General features: G+C 45.7%; 1 protein-coding gene across 1 annotated transcript in view; it reads right to left on the bottom strand.

The window, feature by feature from the left end:
* The window catches only part of RELL1 (RELT like 1), a 63,195-nt gene that overhangs the window by 6,644 nt on the left and 37,340 nt on the right, over positions 1–19,211 (bottom strand). Inside the window, exons 4-6 of the mRNA XM_059163767.1 lie at positions 16,407–16,464; positions 13,683–13,919; positions 10,938–11,076 (exon numbers count right to left, since the gene is read on the bottom strand). Of these exons, the coding sequence (XP_059019750.1) occupies positions 10,941–11,076; positions 13,683–13,919; positions 16,407–16,464 (431 nt within the window). The 3' untranslated portion in view covers positions 10,938–10,940. The remainder of the gene's footprint in view (positions 1–10,937; positions 11,077–13,682; positions 13,920–16,406; positions 16,465–19,211) is intronic.

Raw genomic sequence — 19,211 nt, 5'->3', positions numbered from 1 at the left:
CCTTCAAATCTTGCACTGGTCTAAAACGAGTGTTAAATTTTATAAATTGATGTTATGCCTTCCTATTTCAATAAAGACTCCATGTTTATTAAAAAGCTAATCTAGGCTAATGGATAGATTTATGCTAATCTAGCTAATCAGTGAAGTCTCTTTAATTCAGTGTTTCTCAGGATGATGGGTAGCGCCTTCTTTAGAAGCAACCCAAATGTTATTAAAAATTCCCAATTCTCTGGACTGCACCATGACCTACTAAATCCGAACTGATAGGATTGGAGCCCAGGACGCTGCTTTCTTACAAGATGCCTTTATGCATCTATAAGGGTTTAACCCACGAGATAAAACTCAGTACTGTTTGTCAACTGATAACAACTGCAAGAATTAAATTCACCTTCGAAGGGCAAAACGAAACACCATGAAGTCGGCAGAGGTCAAAAACTACACAAAAAAAATGGAAGAGGAAACAGACATGACAGAAACATTGAAAGACTCAAATATTAATAAAAACCTCGGCAACTCCATTGGAACAGCACAATTTTGTAGTTCAGCAATATGAGACTGAAATATTAATTTAAAAAATCTTAACGTAACCTGAACTACAAAATCTCTGAATTACAGAATTCTTTCCTAACTTCCTTCATAACAGTTTGGAACTAGAGTTCACATCCTCCGCAGGGGTTTATTTTAAAGCCCGGAGGAGTGAGCTACCATCACACCTGTTAAGGTCTCTCTGAGGGCCAGCTATGCACAAATGGTCACTGGAAGGCTTGACGGAAGGTGAGAAGACATAGCCTACAATCTCAAAGAGCTTGGAGCTTACAGAGGAAAGTTTTAGCGGTAAGCTTCAATCCAGAAGGAAATGAGATGTGTCGCGTATCCTTTCTTCAGCAAAACAGGGATACGTTACAGCTTGCTTTCTCATCTAATGATACAGAGTAGATACTCTGCATCTGTGTACCAAAGTAGCATCCCTCCTCCGGTTTGTGACAGCGCCCATCTCCCTCCACCCTCTTCAACACTGAGCACTAACCAGGGAGACCATGTGGACCAGCTGGCCTGGGAGGTCTTGGCTTACAGAGTTCACTGAATGAATGAATGAATAAATATGAATAACTATTTACAGTGTCCCTTTTACTCTTAGGAGAGCCTCATTTTGAACAGAAGTTACATCATCATGCTAGTGTTAACATTCATCTTTGCCAACAGAAAAGCAAGAAGTGATCTCTTTATTTTAGTTTCTATTTATGTGGTTATTAGTAAGTTTGGCATTTTCCATGTTTCTGGACCTCTGCTTCTTTCATGCATTGTAAGGGTTCTGCACCAGATTCCAGTGTTGGGAGGGGGGGAACAGGGCACAGTTTCTCCTACACCACCAAGTAATGCTCGGACAACCAATCGGTGTCCTACAATTCAACTCAACTCTAATTGTATCCACCTAAAGACAACATCAGGTCCCACAAGCGGACTGCCCTCTACTTCAGAGGCTGATCACAAGCCCAGATTGCTACCTGTATTTCTGACCAACTGCCTGTAAGCCAGAGGTTCCCCAACCCCACTCTGTGGCTTCCAGATTGGCTCACAGGGTTCAGAAAGCCAATAGATTGCCAGTTTGTCGTGAAGGATATTAAAGGATATAAATCAACAACCAGACGAAGAGATACACAGGGCAAGGTCCCAGACAAAAGAGCTTCTGTAGAGTTTGGGTCCTGGACACGCACGGGGTCCAGCGGGATGGCATGAGGGAAGTGTTCTGGTTCACAAACCTGGAAGTCCTCTCCTTCTGAGTTTTTATGGAAATTTCATTACACAAGCACTGTGCATTAAATCACTGGCCAGTCACTGATGGTTGAACTCAATCTCCAACCTTTCTCCCCTCTCGGGAGGTAGAGGAAGAGTTCCAACCCTCTAAACCCATGGCTGGCTCCCTGGCAAACCACCCCATCTTTGAATTATCTAGGGGCTTTCCAAAGGTCACTTCATTAACATAAAACAAAAGACCTTTATGGTTCTCATCCCTTAAGAAATTCCAGTAGTTTTATTAGCTCTGTACGAGAAATGCGGACAGGGGAGCCTGGGTGGCTCAGTGGGTTAAGCCGCTGCCTTCGGCTCAGGTCATGATCTCAGGGTCCTGGGATCAAGCCCTGCATCAGGCTCTTTGCTCAGCGGGGAGCCTGCTTCCTCCTCTCTCTCTCTCTCTCTCTCCCTGCCTCTCTGCCTGCTTGTGATCTCCATCAAATAAATAAATAAAATCTTTAAAAAAAAAAAAGAAAGAAAGAAATGGGGACAAACTACATATTTCTTATTAAAAATCACAGTATCACACATGACCACATTATAATCCCTAGTTTGGGAGAGAGTTGAATAATCAAAATTTTAGTTTTTTGTTATTGATAGTGAGCAACTTTTTCATGTCTCTAGGTCAATCAATACGGGAAAAATAAAAATATTTGTAGATATTTTCCATTAAAAATGGAAATAGCTTTTTTAAGTAACATAGAAAATATATATTCCTACAAATTATATTTTCTTTATTGAATAAAGTCAGTAAGAAATTATGCACTCCTGGGGCACCTGAGTGGCTCAGTCGTTAAGTGTCTGCTTTCGGCTCAGGCCATGGTCCCAGGGTCCTAGGATTGAGCCCTGCACCAGGCTCCCTGCTTAGCAGGAAGCCTGCTTCTCCCTCTCCCACCCCCCCTGCTTGTGTTCCCTCTCTTGCTGTGTGTCTCTCTCTCTGTCAAATAAATGAATAAAATCTCTAAAAAATAATAAAATAAATTTTGCACTCCTTTTAGCTTTGAAGGTTCTGACATGAGGTCTGAATCCTACTAAAAAGTTTGGAGGTTGCTGTTTCCTAAGTTATTATACTCACAGAAATTTAAATAGGTTTGTATCTTTAGCCAGCCCTGGGGACAGTGAGATTCAGAGCACTTTACTCCAGTAAAATGCACCTGACATCAAAAGTTACTCTGGAAAAAGTATCAAAAGTATCTGGAAAAACCACGGTACTCCAGGGAATTATTTAAATGCAATTCAGTGGTTTCCTGTTAGTCTCAGTACATCTATGATTCCACGTCTACACTACGCTACAGAAGGAAGACCTTAGGACTTTGAATAGAACCACCTCTTTCTAATAAGGAAAGCCAACTGAATTAGACACTGGCTTGGGAGCTAGAGGTTCAGCTAACCAGCTGTCAGTGAGCCTATACCTGAGCATCAAAATCAAACGAATAATTCCACAATACCTAGGTCTAATCTGGCCTCTCTGCGCTGCAGGAAAATTATGAAATCTCAAAGACATTACCTCCTCACACTTGTATTTGCTAAATAGGGCTCGCCTGATATACTGCTCATATCCAGCATTTGCCTACTTAGCGTTTCCTAAATGCCAAGGAACAGCATACCTGTGAGGTGGGTGAGATTATTACCATTATCCCCACTTTACAGATGGAGAAGCTGAGGCATCAGAGGCTATGACGTCCAAGGTGACACAGCCAACAGGTGACAGAGCGGAACTTGCACACAAGGAGCCTAATTCCAGAACCTACCCTGTGGAATTACTTCCACATCCTGGGTCCTGTTCTAGAAAACAGGCCCTGTGACTTACTGAAGTGTTTGACATTAGTAGATTCCAAGCCTCAAGTTATAAATTAAGAATAAAAATCTTGGTTAGAGCTATTAATTCCCTTTTCTTTCCAGTTCCAGGCAAACACGACTTTCATTTTTGGCCTCTGCCACAGTCCCCCAGGGTCTCCAGGAGCCTCCCTTGTTGCAGTTCCTCTGGTAAAAAGGACAGAGGTCCCAGCGCCTGTCTGACAGGCTCCCGAGGAAGAAGAGCTGAGTTAACGGAGGGGTCAGTGGGTCAACTTCCAGTCAAAAACAGGAGCGGCCTCAGAACAGGTGCAGGCCAGGGAGAGGCGTGCGGGGGGAAAAATAGTTCTCCTTGGGGGCCAGTGACACCAAACCAATGCAAGACCCTCCGGTCCCCACAGTGAGTCCTGAGAAGACTAACAAACACGTGTCTCGTCTGTACCCATGGCAGGGCTACGGACAAAAACTTTGAAAGAATATCACAGCAGATGACAGCAAAGTAGGTTTTTAGGCCCCAAATCTCTCAGATGACCTCCATCCGTGTTTTGAAGCTACTCCCCATGAGAAACAGGGCACAGAACTTTTTAAAAACGTGTCCAGCATTTTCACTCCTGTGGCTCAACCAGCGGGGATACTCCACACTTGGGAGTCCGCAGAAGCTATCAGTCAATAACTGATAGTTAACTTCGAAAAGGCAAGGTGTGGACAAGCACCTCTGCCCTCGATGGAGGACGGGCAAACAAGGCAGTGGTACATACATACGGGTGTTGCATAAGCACATATACGCATAGAATAATCTAGAAAGGATACAGAGGACACCAGTAGCCATGGCTCCCTCCTGAAAAGGAGCTTTCGAGATTGCAGTGAGGGAGATGGGCTGGAGAGAGGGGTGAACACTTTGCTTTTTTAAAGGCTTATTCTTGGGGCGCCTGGGTGGCTCAGTGGGTTAAAGCTTCTGCCTTCTGCTCAGGTCATGATCCCAGGGTCCTGGGATCAAGCCCCACATCGGGCTCTCTGCTCAGCAGGGAGCCTGCTTCCCCCCTCTCTCTCTGCCTGCCTCTCTGCCTGTTTGTCATCTCTGTCAAATAAATAAATGAAATCTTTAAAAAAATAAATAAATAAAGGCTTATTCTTCATCCTGGAGACTTTCATGCTGCTCGAGTATTTTATTGTGTGCCTGTCTTATTTTTCAAATCTTAAAAAAAAAACAACAACAATAATTCAAGTTTAAACACTTGTAATAACCAATTCACCAATGACAGTGAGGGGAATGAACCATCAGGAAGTCCACGCTCTGGAACCCACCAGCGGCATGACCTTGAACAACATACATAACCTCCGAGGGCCTCCATATGGGGAGAGGAGGCACGGGGAGCAAGGTCTACATAAGAACTAGAACCCCAGCTCCGAGAAAGCACAGCCCTTGGACGTCCATCTTCCATCCGTGTCCCTCAGGCCCGGCACCACACCTCGCCCATCGTAGGGCCTCCATAAAGACTTTTAGAAGATGTACCTGAATGAGCAATCACAGCTCCTCCGAGAGCTCCAAGTGTATGATCGTAATCTGCCTGTAAGAACACAGAGCCGCTCGCAGAACTGAACGGAGGCAGGCACAGCTTTGACAGCCCAGGGACATCAGCGGGTCCCTGCAGGACATCACAGGAGGCTACGCCTGGTGAAGGCTGATCACGCTATCGCATTAGCCACTTTGAGTCCCTAGGCTGAGATCGAATGAGGACTTTTCTTTACTCGGAGAAAGCGAAGCTTCCTCAAACTCCAAAGCCACTGGGCATGTGAGCTCCCAGTGGGGATTTCTGCCCATCCAAGCCCGATCAACTGCCTGGCCCTCAGAGCTGGGAAAAAGTCGTCCCTCTGAGCCTCGACACTGACATGTTGGCCCCTCACTCAGCTTTTCTCCTCATCTGGCCAGGTCCTGGGCAGGTGTTGGCTCCCCTCCGCTTCCACGCTGGAGGTGAGCTCAGCGGGAGTGACCTTCCTACCTTCCATGTGAGAACACAGGCGCCAACCCAAGCAGCGCTCTTCCTCTACAGGAAATCAAGACAGGTGCCCTGCCTCTGCCTATTCAAAGCAGTTTCTTCTGATCGGTTTCTCTGCCATTGCTCTATAAGAAGAGTGCGGCAGATACTGGGGTTTCCATCAACCCAAGATAACCTGCTTTCTAAAAAATGTGTATTTTGCCCTGAAAAAAAAAAAAAAAAATACAAGCTATGGAGAAAAGTATTAGCCACCAGGCAATGCTCACCAACCTCTCCTTCCCTGGAGAGTTAACAAAAGAACCACAATGCAAAGCCATGCAAATGATGCAGCCCAACTGCAGGGGAGCCCCCCCTACCAGGGACCTTCCACTATCCCTGATCATGGAGGTCAAAACGGAGGAGGAGGAAAGGAAGACACCAAAGGTCAGGGAAGCTGACCTTGTGACTGGTCATGATACTCCGGATCAGGGAGCATGACCCACAAAAGAGTCTTGGCAGAAAGAGGACTTTGATCCTAGGATGGAGCGCCAGAAGAGCAATTTAGTGCTGAAAACCCAGTCTACACTCCTTAACCTCACCGGCCCTCCGATCTGCGCAGCACAAAGAACGCAAGCCGGCAAACCTTCCACTCTTCCACCTCCAGTAGGAGGCGACATAGGTATGGATGGGGAAGTCCTCTCAGCACAGGCCCGAATCGCTAAGGGACCCACCAGATATGGATTGTTAACCTGTCGAGAGAATCCAAAGCTCTAATATTCTTAAGAAATGAAAAGGGACTCACAGAACCTCAAGCTGATGTTTGAGGAATGGGCTAATATGTGACTAGGACCACGGAGAATGGGATGAAAATTCTTGGTAATAGTGCATAGTTAGTAAATAGTAAGTCTGTACCAAGGACAGATTTAAGAAGGACGTATCTGTGTTACTTCCCTAAAGTCCAACGACAGCCCTATTGTAAAGATGAAGGCCCTCGGGTGTGGAGGGGTCGGGTGATTTGCCTCAAACCACTGGTCGTGAGTGACACAGTTACAAGGAAACCTAAACAGTTTAAAACTCAGTTTTAATCACTATAATAAATTACTAAAATAAGAATTAACAGAATCAGGACACCTGGGTGGCTCAGTTGGTTAAGCATCTGCCTTCGGCTCGGGTCATGATCCCAGGCTCCCAGGACTGAGTCCTGCATCAGGCTCCTTGCTCAGCAGGGAGCCTGCTTCTTCCTCAGCCCACTGCTCCCCCTGCTTGCGTTTTCTCTCTCCCTCTCTCTCTTTCTCTGAGAACTAAATAAATAACATCTTTAAGAAAAAAAAAAAAGAATTAACAGAATCACTTCAGGAATAAAACAGTATAAGACAAAAAGCTATGTCTAATATTATTAATTTTTGTTTTGATGTAAATAATACTGTTATGTACATTTCCCAAATCAATGTTTCAATGAGATCCTACCAGAAGATGCAAAAAAGAGCACATACTTCAGAAATGTGTGATATCAAATGCTTACCACAGCTTCAATTTGAAAAAGTGAAAGACCAATGATCATGAAGACGAGGCAGTAGGATTTGGAGGCTGAAAGCAATTTGATTTATTTAACTTCAAAAAACAAAAGCTTATTCTTCTAAGAAATCAAAACACATTTTCTGTGAGAAAAAAAAAAAAAGAGAGAGAGAGAGACCATTTTAACTGCACTGCCAAAATAAGTCAGGCAGGGAGCAAGTTAGATCTAACTACAAAAAAGAAGATGGGCCAACGAAACAGGGGGGAAAAAATAAGGGGAAGAAGAAATGCCAAACAAAAGATTTTGTTTTCTAAAAAGAGAAGGAAAGAGAGAGAAAGAGAAACCCTAAGACTAGTTTCCAGTATCAATCTCTAATTTGAAAAAAGAAAAAAAATAAAAGAAAGAAGCCAAACCCATGAGTGGAGATGATTTTGCATGTCACTATTTAGATCAAGTCTACGCTAAATCCAAACATAAAAGCATTTTTTGCTTTTCGAAAAATACATAACTCTTCGCTTTTCAAAAAATACATAACTCTAAGAACTACCATAAACTACATGAAAGATACATAACCCTCTTGTCTTACTTTATTCACTATAGTCTAGGGCACATCTTCCAATTCAGTCCAGAACCAGAGACATGAGACCCAGACGGAAGAATGTCACGATTTCTCCAGTTGGAAAATGGAGTCCTGTTAAACACCCCAAACACACTCTTTGGTGGGGCGGGGGTAGGAGGAATGTTAAGATGTCTAACAGGAAAAATTTTAATGAATAAGTTTTCTAAACGCCCATGAATATTTCTTTCCCTTCTTTTTCAGAGTCTGTGCTCTGTTAGGGTCATCAGACATGGCCACTCCGCAGGTCACAAGCCCAGCAGGCTCTGACCACGGGATCTTCTTTCCCCAGACCCAGGTGAGCGGTCAAGTCTGTGACTCCAGAAGCCAGGCTGTCTGGGATGGACTCTGAACTCTCCCCTTCCTCTTGCCTCTCGTCACTCTGAACACCCACGTTGCTTAAACTCCCTGTGCTTACTACCTCCATTTGCAAAATGGGGTACGCACTAGTCCCTACCCACTGCTGTTAAATCACTATGCAGAATGCGACTTTCGAAGCATGCCAAGTATACAGTAAACCCTCAAGACACAGCAGGCATTATAATTCAATTAATCTATGGCCCAGGAGCATTCACGATAGCATTCTCTCCACTTCTGAGTTTGTTTGAAAATTTCCATTAAAAAACGTTCAAAATTAATTACCATCAAAGACTCAGAAAACACATCCCCTTCTAAGGTCATTCACGAGCTCGCTGTGGATTTTGGAGGGCACGGCACAATGCGGTTACCCTCTACTGAGAGCCAACTACATGCCACACACGCTGTTGGCACTTGCCTTCCATCAGTGAGCTTAACATCCTTATGTCATATTCAAGGACACTGGGTGGAAGTGGGCTTAACCGGGTAAAGGGCAATTTCGAAGTGATGAAGCTAGCACGTGAGACCACATCTTCTAGTCAAACGCAACGTTCTTACAAGATCCTAGGGGATGACTGTGTGCTTTGCGGAGAATATCAAATTGTAAATCCGACACAGTCAGGATTTCAGATGATTGAATCCAGTTCTTAGAGTCAGATACGGAAGAATTTGGACCAAGAAACCCAGCTGAGCAATCCTACTTCTTTTAACCTTCTCAAATCTCAAGTGCTTTTCCCTCTGCGCAGTAGAGGCCCAAACCTGGAGGGCCGAGCCTGACAGAAGATCGCCCTGCACGTCCTGCCTGAGGGACAGCACTGTCTTCCTACATGTGGTCTGCTCCAACGTCCGACACAAGGCTGGGCTGCTGACTTGGAGGCAGACTGTCATCACAGCCCATAGCTTTCCCTGCCGCTGAGCAGGCTGGGCCTTCTTCACCATACACCTGGGAAGTCAGGTGCTTCTCTTCTCAGGATCAAGGGCCTCATGACTTTAACCAGATTGCTCCTCTTACTTACCAAAGTCACTCCAGATTCTAATCCGGAATCCCTAACGTAGCATCTACTCTGTTCCATAAAACCTTCTGCGATGATGGAAATGTCCTGGATCTGTGCTGTCCAATATGGCGGGCCCTGGCCAACTCTGGCTACTGAACATGTGAAAAGGGCCTAGAATACCTGCAGAACTAAATTGTTAATGTTAATTAACTTAGACTTAAGGAGCCATGGGTGACTAGTGGCTACCATATTAGACTACAAGCTTCTGGATCACTGGTGGAAATGTCCCCCACTCACGGGTCTAGGGCTACCTCGTCGTGAGCCTCCTCGGATGAAGAAGAGTACAGCTGGTCTGTAGTCAGAGACCTGGGCTCAAATCAGCTCCTCTTTCCAGCTAAGGGACCTTAACATGTAACTTACCCTTTCCCTTCATTTGTGCTCTCATCTGTAGAACTGGGGTAACAGTGTCCATCCCACTGAGAGACGCTGATAAAGGCAACATGCAAGATTTGTACAGTACAACGCCCAGAAGACTAGAACACTGAGTTGACATCAGTTGCTTTTATTATTACCTTCATCCTCCTCTTTCTTTCCTAAATCTCTCTCAGTTCCCTTCCCAGGGCACCAGTAACTGGTTAAGAAATCAGAGATAGACTTTTCTGCTCTGTTTCTCTTCTTTAAGGAAAGCCTCTAGTTGGCTCCTCGATGCAGGGGAAGGAGCCGGATCTTCCCAGACGCAAGACTGCAGGAACTAACACTGGAAGCTTAGAACCCCTTGTCTTGCAGAATTCAGGAGCACAAGTCTTCCAGAACACCCTCAACCCCTCTGAGCCTGGGCGGATCATCAGAGACGCTTCCTTGAAAGCCATTCCCCTCGGAATCCACCGCTCCAGCCACCCCTCACTTGACTCCCCAGCCTAGCTTCAGCCTTGCCTCTTTTGGGCACCTTCGAGACTCAGCCGGTGCTACCACCCCACACCCCATCCTTCCCCCCTTTTGCAACTGTGACCTCTTCTGCCCTCCTGTTCAGGCTCTGACTGTGCCCCTGGAGCTTTCAGAGCCTAATCCCTCCCAAGGCCTCACCCCCACCCTCTTACACATAATAAGAAACATGAAAGGGGTGAACGTTCCTCAAGCCAGAATAGAAAGAAAAGAGCAAGATGAAAGCTAAGCCAATATCAAATTATCACAAGCCTTTTTTCTTTTGTAAGCACTATCTTCCAGAATGAAAACTGCCCCACCGAGAAGCATTCATTCGCTTTTGCTTCTTAAATCCCTTCAAAATATTTGGCTGGAAGAGTAACAGTCCTAGGAGAGCGATTTTAGAACCCGTGACACATCAAAGAAAACTGGTTTCCAACTGAATTAAACGAAAAAGCCTTGGTTTGCATGTTCCAGCCTTTTTCAAATCACAGGTTTCCCAGAAATGACAAGATTATATTTCATTTGGCCTGCATGGTTTTGTAAAGCATATTTCTTAAGCTGCCAACATTTAAAAACCTGTGGCGATTCCACATTTCTGAAGTCTGGATATCCACCTTATTTTGCATAAGATCCACCGATGCTTCAGAGCCTTCTGCCCTGTGGTAACGCTAGCCCGATGGGCAGGCTGGGGTTTCTAGTTTGCCACAATCCCCACCATGCCACCTTGTGTCTTAAGCAAGCCTCTTTCCTCATCACCATGCCGGCCAGGCCCCTGGAGGTACCCAAGTTTGTGACCTCTTTACCAAAAGCCCTGGACAGACGAGGAATCACCTTCAATCCCCCACAGCCCCACCAGCTCTCGCTTCCCTGCCCCGTCATTCCCACACGCCCACCCACCAGGGAGGCTCTGAGCACCTTCTCCCCACCGCGCCCATCCCACTCCCCGTGTCACCCAAACTGCGACTCACCTGCTATTCCATGTCACTTTGGTCTCTCTTCACAGGGGTCACAGGCACCTCCCCATTGACGCTGTCGGTCCCGCTAACGGACATCAAGCTTCTCCGCTCCTTCTGATTTGACTTGTGTTCCACTTTCGTCACTCTAAACCTGAGGGGGTGAAGAGCAGGTGTGGTGAGTTTTGCTTTCCCAGGAAACAAGACTCAAGAGTGAGTCAGAAGTCTAGAGGGTCCCAAACAAATTCAGCCAAAAGGTGGGACATCAATGAAAAACTCCACATTCAATAAGGGGAGGGGGGCATTCCTACCCACAAATGCCCCTGTCCCCTGCCAAACCTTCCAGGTGACTTTCCGTCAACACATCACACACTCTGCTGGATACTTTCTAGAGCATGAAAAATGCATTAAAAAGCATGAGCACTCAAATTTTAAACAGCCTCAGGGTCGTGGTTCCCAACAAGGATATGGATTGACCATCGGTTGTTTTAACCACAGAGGGTGGGCTAAAGGCACAACTAGCTTGTAGTTAGACTGATGCTACCAGAAGGTTCACTTGAGAGCTGCCTTAGTCAAGTGCACCCTCAGACAGTCTTATCTCTGCAGACACACGGCCAGAGGGGCCCCAACTGTGTCCTTTATCAGCATCAGTTGGCAGTAGGGTTTCTCTATGTGTTCGGCTTTTGACTATTTTTTTAAGAAAATGGGGGCTGATTTTCATGAAGGATTTAGGAAAAAGTTCAGGAAGTTAAGGAAGGGATTTTCATGAAGAATTCAAAAGAGAAATTAAGGAAATTGACTCAGTTTGACTGAAGTCTTTCATAATAGCTTCTCTCAAGTTCTGGTCTAAAATTCCCTTAAAACGATCTAAAGGATAATACATTCTCCTTCTTCGTCGTCTAAATGAGCTCACCAACCACAAGGAGGAGGGAGCCTCTGAGGAAGTAAAAGAAGGATCAGGGAAGCCGGCCATAAGCAAATGCTCAAGAAAGAGAACTAACTGCATTTGGGCATTGACAAGAGCCACGCTGAATCTCAGCTGAAAATTTCAGCAGATTTTTTTTTTTTCTAAAGCAAACAAAATACGCTTTGTCTAAACAAGCCCCAGGTTCTCATTACATGCCGCACTCACAAATTCCCATGACTCTGCCTCTTAATAAAACAGTGTGGTCATGAGTTGCAGGCTTCTGCTCTAAGTGGGAAACAGCCCTGCACTCTCCTCCTTGTTGCTTGTGCAATAGAGGCTAACACTCAGTCAGATCAAAATCATAATAATAACAGTAGCCAACAGCAGAGGGCACAGTGAGTGCCAGAAACTGGCCTAAGACCTTCCCGTGAGTCAACTGATTTAATCTTCCCAGCAACCCCGTGAGGTGAGTGTTACGTCCTCCTCGTGTAAGAAAGGGGGAAACTGAGGCACAGAACTATGTGAGCAAGTTCAGAAGCAGTCGTGCCAGCACGCAAACGAGGGAGATGCGATGAGTTCAGACCCCTCACTCCAGGGCATGTCTGTAGAGAAAGAAGAGCCAATCGGCTCCCCGCACCCAGCTCCAGCACACGCACTTGTAACCACAACCCCTGCTGCTTTCCCAAACGCCGCCTTTGCCAGCTGGTTCCTGCCTGGGACTCAGGATGGCTGCAGCGGACCCTGCAGGAGACCCCCCTGCACCAATGTTCTCCACGCCGTCCAATGGATTCACCCCTGGAAGTGCGAGCGCTCTATACCACAGAGAGGCCCCAAGGCCATGGTAGCCGAGGACAGGTGCACAGGACAGAGGTAACGTGACCAAAGAGAAAGCAGTCGCAGGAATCCATGTAGGCAAGTGAGATCCAGACAGCAGCCTGGGCACGAAGATGAACTGTGCCCCTTCTAGGCCTCTCCCATCAAACCTCGTAGGAACGGTCTTCCTTGTTCCTTCTCCTTCTGCCGGCAGATGTGGCAGAGCCACAAGAGGGAGAGCACCTGGGCAGCTACTCCAAGAGCCGCCCGCTGGTGTGTCAGTCCGCACAAGCGCAACACAAACTTCTGTGTGAGGTTTGGGCTTTATCGGCTAGAACCCGTGCACCGGCGAGCATCATGGGTCAACCTGACTGGACGAACAGACCCCCAGAGAGCAGGGACCACATTATTTTTGGGTGTCTCTGTGAGCCGTTTCCAAGACAGCTTCATCAGCTCTTAGTCCAAAGATTGAGAAAAGACTGCCCTGGCCAAGTGGGGTGACTGTCATCAAGTCCCTTAAGACACTGAGCAGACAAGAAGGCCCAGGACAGAAGAATTTGGTTTTCTCTTTATTACCTGCCCTCGAACGTCGGCCTCCTGGTTCTTGGGCCTTCAGAATGGGGCTGATGACACTGGCGGCATTCCTGGGTCTCCAGCTTGCAGACAGCCGTTTGTGGAGACCTCTGGCCTTCATAATCATGCAAGCCAACTTCTATAATAAATCTCCTCGTATACATATCTATATATATCTATTAGCTCTGTTTCCCGGAGAACCCTAATACCGCAAGTTATTAAATTTTTTTTACCTTAATTAATACACTTGACATATGTTCTAGCATAGCCACCTCTCAGGGTTCTTCTGCTGCTGGAAAAATGTAGAACTCAGAGCAGAAGACGTGGAGAAAGACCAGAGCTATAACCGGAACCAGGCTTAGGACATCATACTCTATATTTAACAGGGACACACAAATCCACACAGCCCAGCATGTCACAGAAACAGCCCCTGTCACACAAACCCAAAGACTCCACAGGGATCTTACCTGCCAACGGAGAGGACCGTGACCTCTCCTTGACGCCTTGCATGGCCCTGTTTGGACTTGTTGGTGGGTCTTATGAAGTGCCACCGTTTGTGCCTACACCGCTGACACACGTCCCTCTCGACAGCCCCGCCCACCGTGTGCAGATGGTGGCCACAGATGTGCTTCCCCGGGGTGCCTCCTGGTGACAAGGGCCCAGGGCTCACAGGTGGGCTCCCAGGAGTGCTGGGAGTCACTGGGCTAAGGTGGAGAGAAAGGAAAAGGTAGAATAGGTTACTTAAAAAAAGGACTATTTGAGGCAAGCTCTCCCCTGTGAGGCAAGGAGCGGCTTTAAATCACAGCCCAGCACCTGCCAGGGTCTCTAAACAAACAGATCCCACGAACATACGTGCTTTGAAGAAGAGAAAACATGTAAATTCCACATGAACGATCAAACAATTTAAACTAGGAGATCTGATCCAGGCTGACTACTGCATCAAAGGAAGAAAGCTTTTAAGTCAAGATCTCAAAAGGGACACTCCAGAGATGTTGATGGTGTTGACAACAGTAACAGAAACAGATAACATTCGTATTCTGAGCATTTCATACATGTTAATTCTGCCATGTTTTCAAAACCGATGAGGTTGATATTACGAATTTCCTCATTTTAAAAATGAAAAGTTAACGTAACTCGCCTAAGGCCACGCAGCTAGTAAGTGATGGATCTGAGATCCAAATCGGGAAAGCCTAATTCTAGAAACCATGATCTTAAACCACCATGCCACAGTGCCTCAGAAAACAAGAGAGACTGCATTCTTTGACAGCCTGGAAAAAAATCCAGCCAGACCATCCAAAATATAAAAAGCAGACATATATAGGTCAGATGTTCGCCATCTTCGAAAGGCATACCAACACTCCGGTCCACTAGAAAAGGAGGCTTTAAAACAGGACAGGGCTGGCCTGACCAGGAATCAGCCCTCTGACATGGTGCAGGTGGGCGGAGAGGTGGGGCGGCATGTCCCCACAGAGCCCGAGCCCTGAGCCCTGAGCCCGGGCCAACAGCCCCAGAGGCACACGCAAGTCTCATGACAGCATGAAGCAGCCTTTCTGCTCCCGGAAACCGGCCCACTTGCACTTTTAAAAAGCAGTGTGCATGGTAGAGGAGACCGTTTCAAACATCAGAGATAGCCAGAAGTTTTCCAGTGTTCTTCAGGGATGCTCTTTAGATCGCTAAAATAAAAACACACAGCAGCAGCTTCCTGATACCAAAAAAATGTGAAATTAACACCACACTGTGGAAAGTCATAAGTTTAACAACATTCATTCGACAAACATTTCTCAAGTCCCTAAAACCCAATGACAGGCACTGTCCATCGCCCCAAAATAATGGAGGCCAACAGGCTCAGAGATGAGATGGTCCAAACGCCAGGGAGGCATCTGTGATCAGGGCTGGAATTGTGAGAGAAATCGCAGCTCGCACATCCCTCTGAACCACACTGCCAGAGCTTCCTAGCCTGACCCACCTGCATTCGGAGGGACCTCGACAAAGGGCACACCTAACACGCCGGTGTGACACACTATAGATTATCTATGATGTGCCTGGTGTACCACCCGCAGAGTAAACAGGGAAAGGTCCAAACTCCTCGCCCTGTCCCTTGGAACAACTTGCCTTCCTGGCCCGTCTTGCTACTATCCGCCGTGTTCTCTGGTGGCCCCAGGCTGAACTCTCTGCTCCACGCTTTTACACTCCGGTGTTTGTGCCCTGGGCTTTCTCCACCTCCAAGCAGTCTCTGCCTATCACGTGTCTGGCTCAGATGGCACTTTGGTGAACCTTCACGGACTTCCCTCTGGCCCCACAGAGCCCTGGGAGCACCTAGTGTTTGCTGTTCCTGAAGCATGGCCATGCCCCCACCATCAGGCCGTGCTCCCCTCATCAGGCCGTGCTCCCCATCATCAGGCCGTGCTCCCCATCATCATAAGGCTTCATGCCCAAGGCTCCTTTTCCCTCCAGCCTAAGCCCTCTGGACTCCAAGATCTGTGAAAGCCCAGCTCTAGCACTGTGCCCAGCACTGAGCAGGCATTCAATAAATGCTCCTTGCTGAAGAAATTAAAAAAAAAAAAAAAAACCTCTCCAGAAATACAGTTCTCTGTAATTCATTAGGAGGGACTATAATCTCAACAGCCCCCCCAAGCCTGATTTTCACTTCATCATCAAGATTCATGGAGGTCTTTCAATGTCCCAAGCCCCTTGTGTTCCTTATAATAACCCAAGCAACTGAGTACAACGGTTCTCTCCACGTGCAAATGATGGAACTTGAGCCCCGGGTTGTGAGTTAACGGCCCACACAGAGCGGCCAATACATGGCAGAGGGGAGACTCCACCAAGGTTCCCAACTCCAAGTCCAACTCCAAATTCTTTATTGTTTCTCCAACCACAATCCTCAGCCAGGGCTGAATTCACCCCAGGGGACCACTGACAATGCGCAGGGACATTCTGGGTCGTCACACAGAGTGGGGAAAGAGGACACCAGCATTTAGTGAGCAGGGCCCAGGAACGCTGATAAACATCCCAAAGTGTACAGGACAGTTGCCCACAGCTAAGAATTATCTGGCCCAAATGTCAACCAGGCCAAAGCTGGGAAACCTGCTCTAGCAGGTAATCATAAAAAAAAAAAAAAAAGAAAAGAAAAGAAAAGAAAAGAAAGAAAAATGTGCCACTAAATGGGGGAGGGGGAGAGATGCACTCACCTTTCAGGGTCTCCCAGGCTGTTATCTGCTACCATTGCCTTTAAAACATCAACATTTGCTAAGGGGGGAAAAAAAAAAGAAAGCAAAGGATTAAAATGGGATGAATCACATCAGCAATCACAGACTTATCACATCAGAAAAGCTGTTGGAGGGAAAATAAAGAGTAGAATTTTAGTATATGTGCTGCCGAAGCGAGCACGGGAAAATAAAGAGTAGAAAAGGTGTTGGGGAAAGATCTGAGGTCCTACAGTTCACAGGGCCCTAGGGTCCCGGAGAAAGGAAGTTTTTGCCAAGGGAAGCCCTAGAAATGGCACCATCTGTGGATAACTTCACCACGCAGGAATTCGGTACGAGCGACAGAGAATCTACAGATAGGAAAGCGGATCTACAATAGGCCGAGCTTCCTACACATCATTCCAACAGACAGAGAAAACTACTCTTCTTCCCCCTCCGAAACGAAAGGGAAATTTACATGGTACTATGCCCCTGTACTCAACCCACTTGGTTAAACGAATAGCGAGACATAGGTCTTAAGAGACTTGTATTCTAAGACCTTGCATGAGCCTGGCTGGTTAGCCTTAACGTCTGAATACCCACGTATCATCAATTCTACCCCACACAGAATCAGGGATGTGAGAAGGTTAATTTTCCAGGTGGGCCATTGGCTTAGCTCATCTGCAGAACCATACAAGACCTTAGCTCTGGCCAGATACCTTACATTTCCAAGAGTTGGTCACACATAGAGGTTACCTAACATGAACTGAATTAAATTAGACTTCCAATGTTAATTTTTTAAAAATCCAATATTTTAGGTGGGGGATAGGCTGTCAACCAAAGCAAACTGAATCCAAGCTTCTTGGGTCCCCACCCCACGCTCCGACCCCACAGACACGCATGTTCTTTCTGCCTCTGACAGACTGGTCAGACTCTCAAGGATGAAAGACTGAGTGAGGGTTCCAGCTCCTCTTGGATAGTTAATTGGCAAAGCCAAGTGATATTACTGACTCCTAACCTTTTCATTGATTTTTTTTATGTGCTGTTCTCATGAGGAACCACAAATTCTCCAGAGACGGAAGAATAAAAAATCACTATTTGCAAAAAAAAAAAAAAAAAAAAAAAAAAAAAAAAAAATAAATCACTATTTGCCATGGGAGCCAACAGCAACATTTCACATTTAATGGCTCAAATGACATCCTTGGAGGAGGAAAATTAACCCTAGTTTCAACGCTACTGCTTTCAGGTATTAACAGTTACAGGTTGACAGAGTGTTTCTCAACTTTTTAAAAATTAAATTTAAGGGTTTTTAAAATGATTTTATTTTTTATTTATTTATTTATTTATTAGAGAGCGAGCGAGCACAAGATAGGGGGAGGGGCAGCGAGAGAGGGAGAAGCAGACTCCCTGCTGAGCAGGGAGCCCGATGCGGGAATGACCTGAGCTGAAGCCAGATGCTTAACTGACTGAGCCACCCAGGTGCCCCCCAATTTAAGTTTTTTAATTTAAATAATTATTGCCCCGCCCAGGAGCCTTTTGCAACATCTTTTTTCTAATCACCCTCTTATGAAATTATAATATCGCAGATAGAGATCTGTTTGTGTACTATAGGCATAGGAAATAATAAGAGTTTCTTTGTCCCCATGATCCATTTCCCCCCCTTCACAACCCTTGCAAGGGCATAGGTTTCTTAAAAAGAAATATTAATATAGCATACCATCTTTTCTAAAAGAAATAGTCTCTTGGCCCTTCATGACTCCCTGTGACGATGTCCAGGCACATTCTCTAACCCAAGTTCTGACCTAAATAAGACTCCTGTGATTACTGAAAAAGTTTTGAAATGAATTGGCAGAATCTTCTCCCATACAGCAAAGGCATGCTACCCTCTACAAGACAAACGGAACTACGATCTAGTCATGTCTGTCTTTTTCCCTTTTAATTAATAATAAGGATTCAGAAAATTAATTTTTGTGTAGACAAAAGGTTTAGGGAAGACACAATAATTTGCCAGCTGACACTTATTCTCTACCATCATTTACTAAACTTCAAGACTACAGACATTAAAAAGGGAAAACAAAAAAAGGTGTGAAAATAAAGACAGTGCCAATAGCACTCGTAAGAATGGGCTGTTTAAAAACGAAAGTTAAAGAGTTGCCAGAGAAAACTAATCACCTATAAAACGATGACCTCCCTTAGAAAGATGGGATCAGAAAATGATCAAGGAAGATTATTAAAATATATTAAAATCATTCCTAAAACTGCTTTTTTAAATAGACTCGTGTTGTTTCTTCTATATTCCTGAACCTCACCCTACCTCTTAGAAAAATTTAAAAATGGCCCTTGTTTGCTATGAGTGAATTCTTGAAGTGTAGGCTCAAGTTTCTATGCAAACATCACTCATACCCTCCCTGTCCAAGGAGGTTCGGTATGTGGAGTCATGTGGTTTCCTGGGTTAAGAAAACTTAACCCCACCATTCGGACTTAGACACATGCTTTAATTTGGTTGTAAAATGACTATGAAAGTACAGTCATCTGATGAAGTTCTATTGAATATTATCTCCTCCCTGATTATCACTCACAATTACAATAAACAAGTGTTTCCCGGCACTTGTCAACATTTTGTCCATTGGACTTCCCATCCTGGGTTCCAGAGAATGGGAGCAGTCAGTTATAGGGCAAGGAAAACCTGTCGAGAACAGGAGAAATTTTCTAGAGGGTAATAATTTCATAAAATGCTTCCTCTCTTCTGTCCTGAATTTCTGCCTGATCCTAAGTATAAAGCAGCAGTCAAATCAGGCAAGAAGAATGCCC

This window comes from Mustela lutreola, chromosome 1 (assembly GCF_030435805.1).
Source record: "Mustela lutreola isolate mMusLut2 chromosome 1, mMusLut2.pri, whole genome shotgun sequence".
NCBI classification, from domain to species: Eukaryota; Metazoa; Chordata; class Mammalia; order Carnivora; family Mustelidae; genus Mustela; species Mustela lutreola.
The sequence above is the reverse complement of the archived record's forward strand: the minus strand, read 5'-3'. Positions and strand labels throughout refer to the sequence as shown.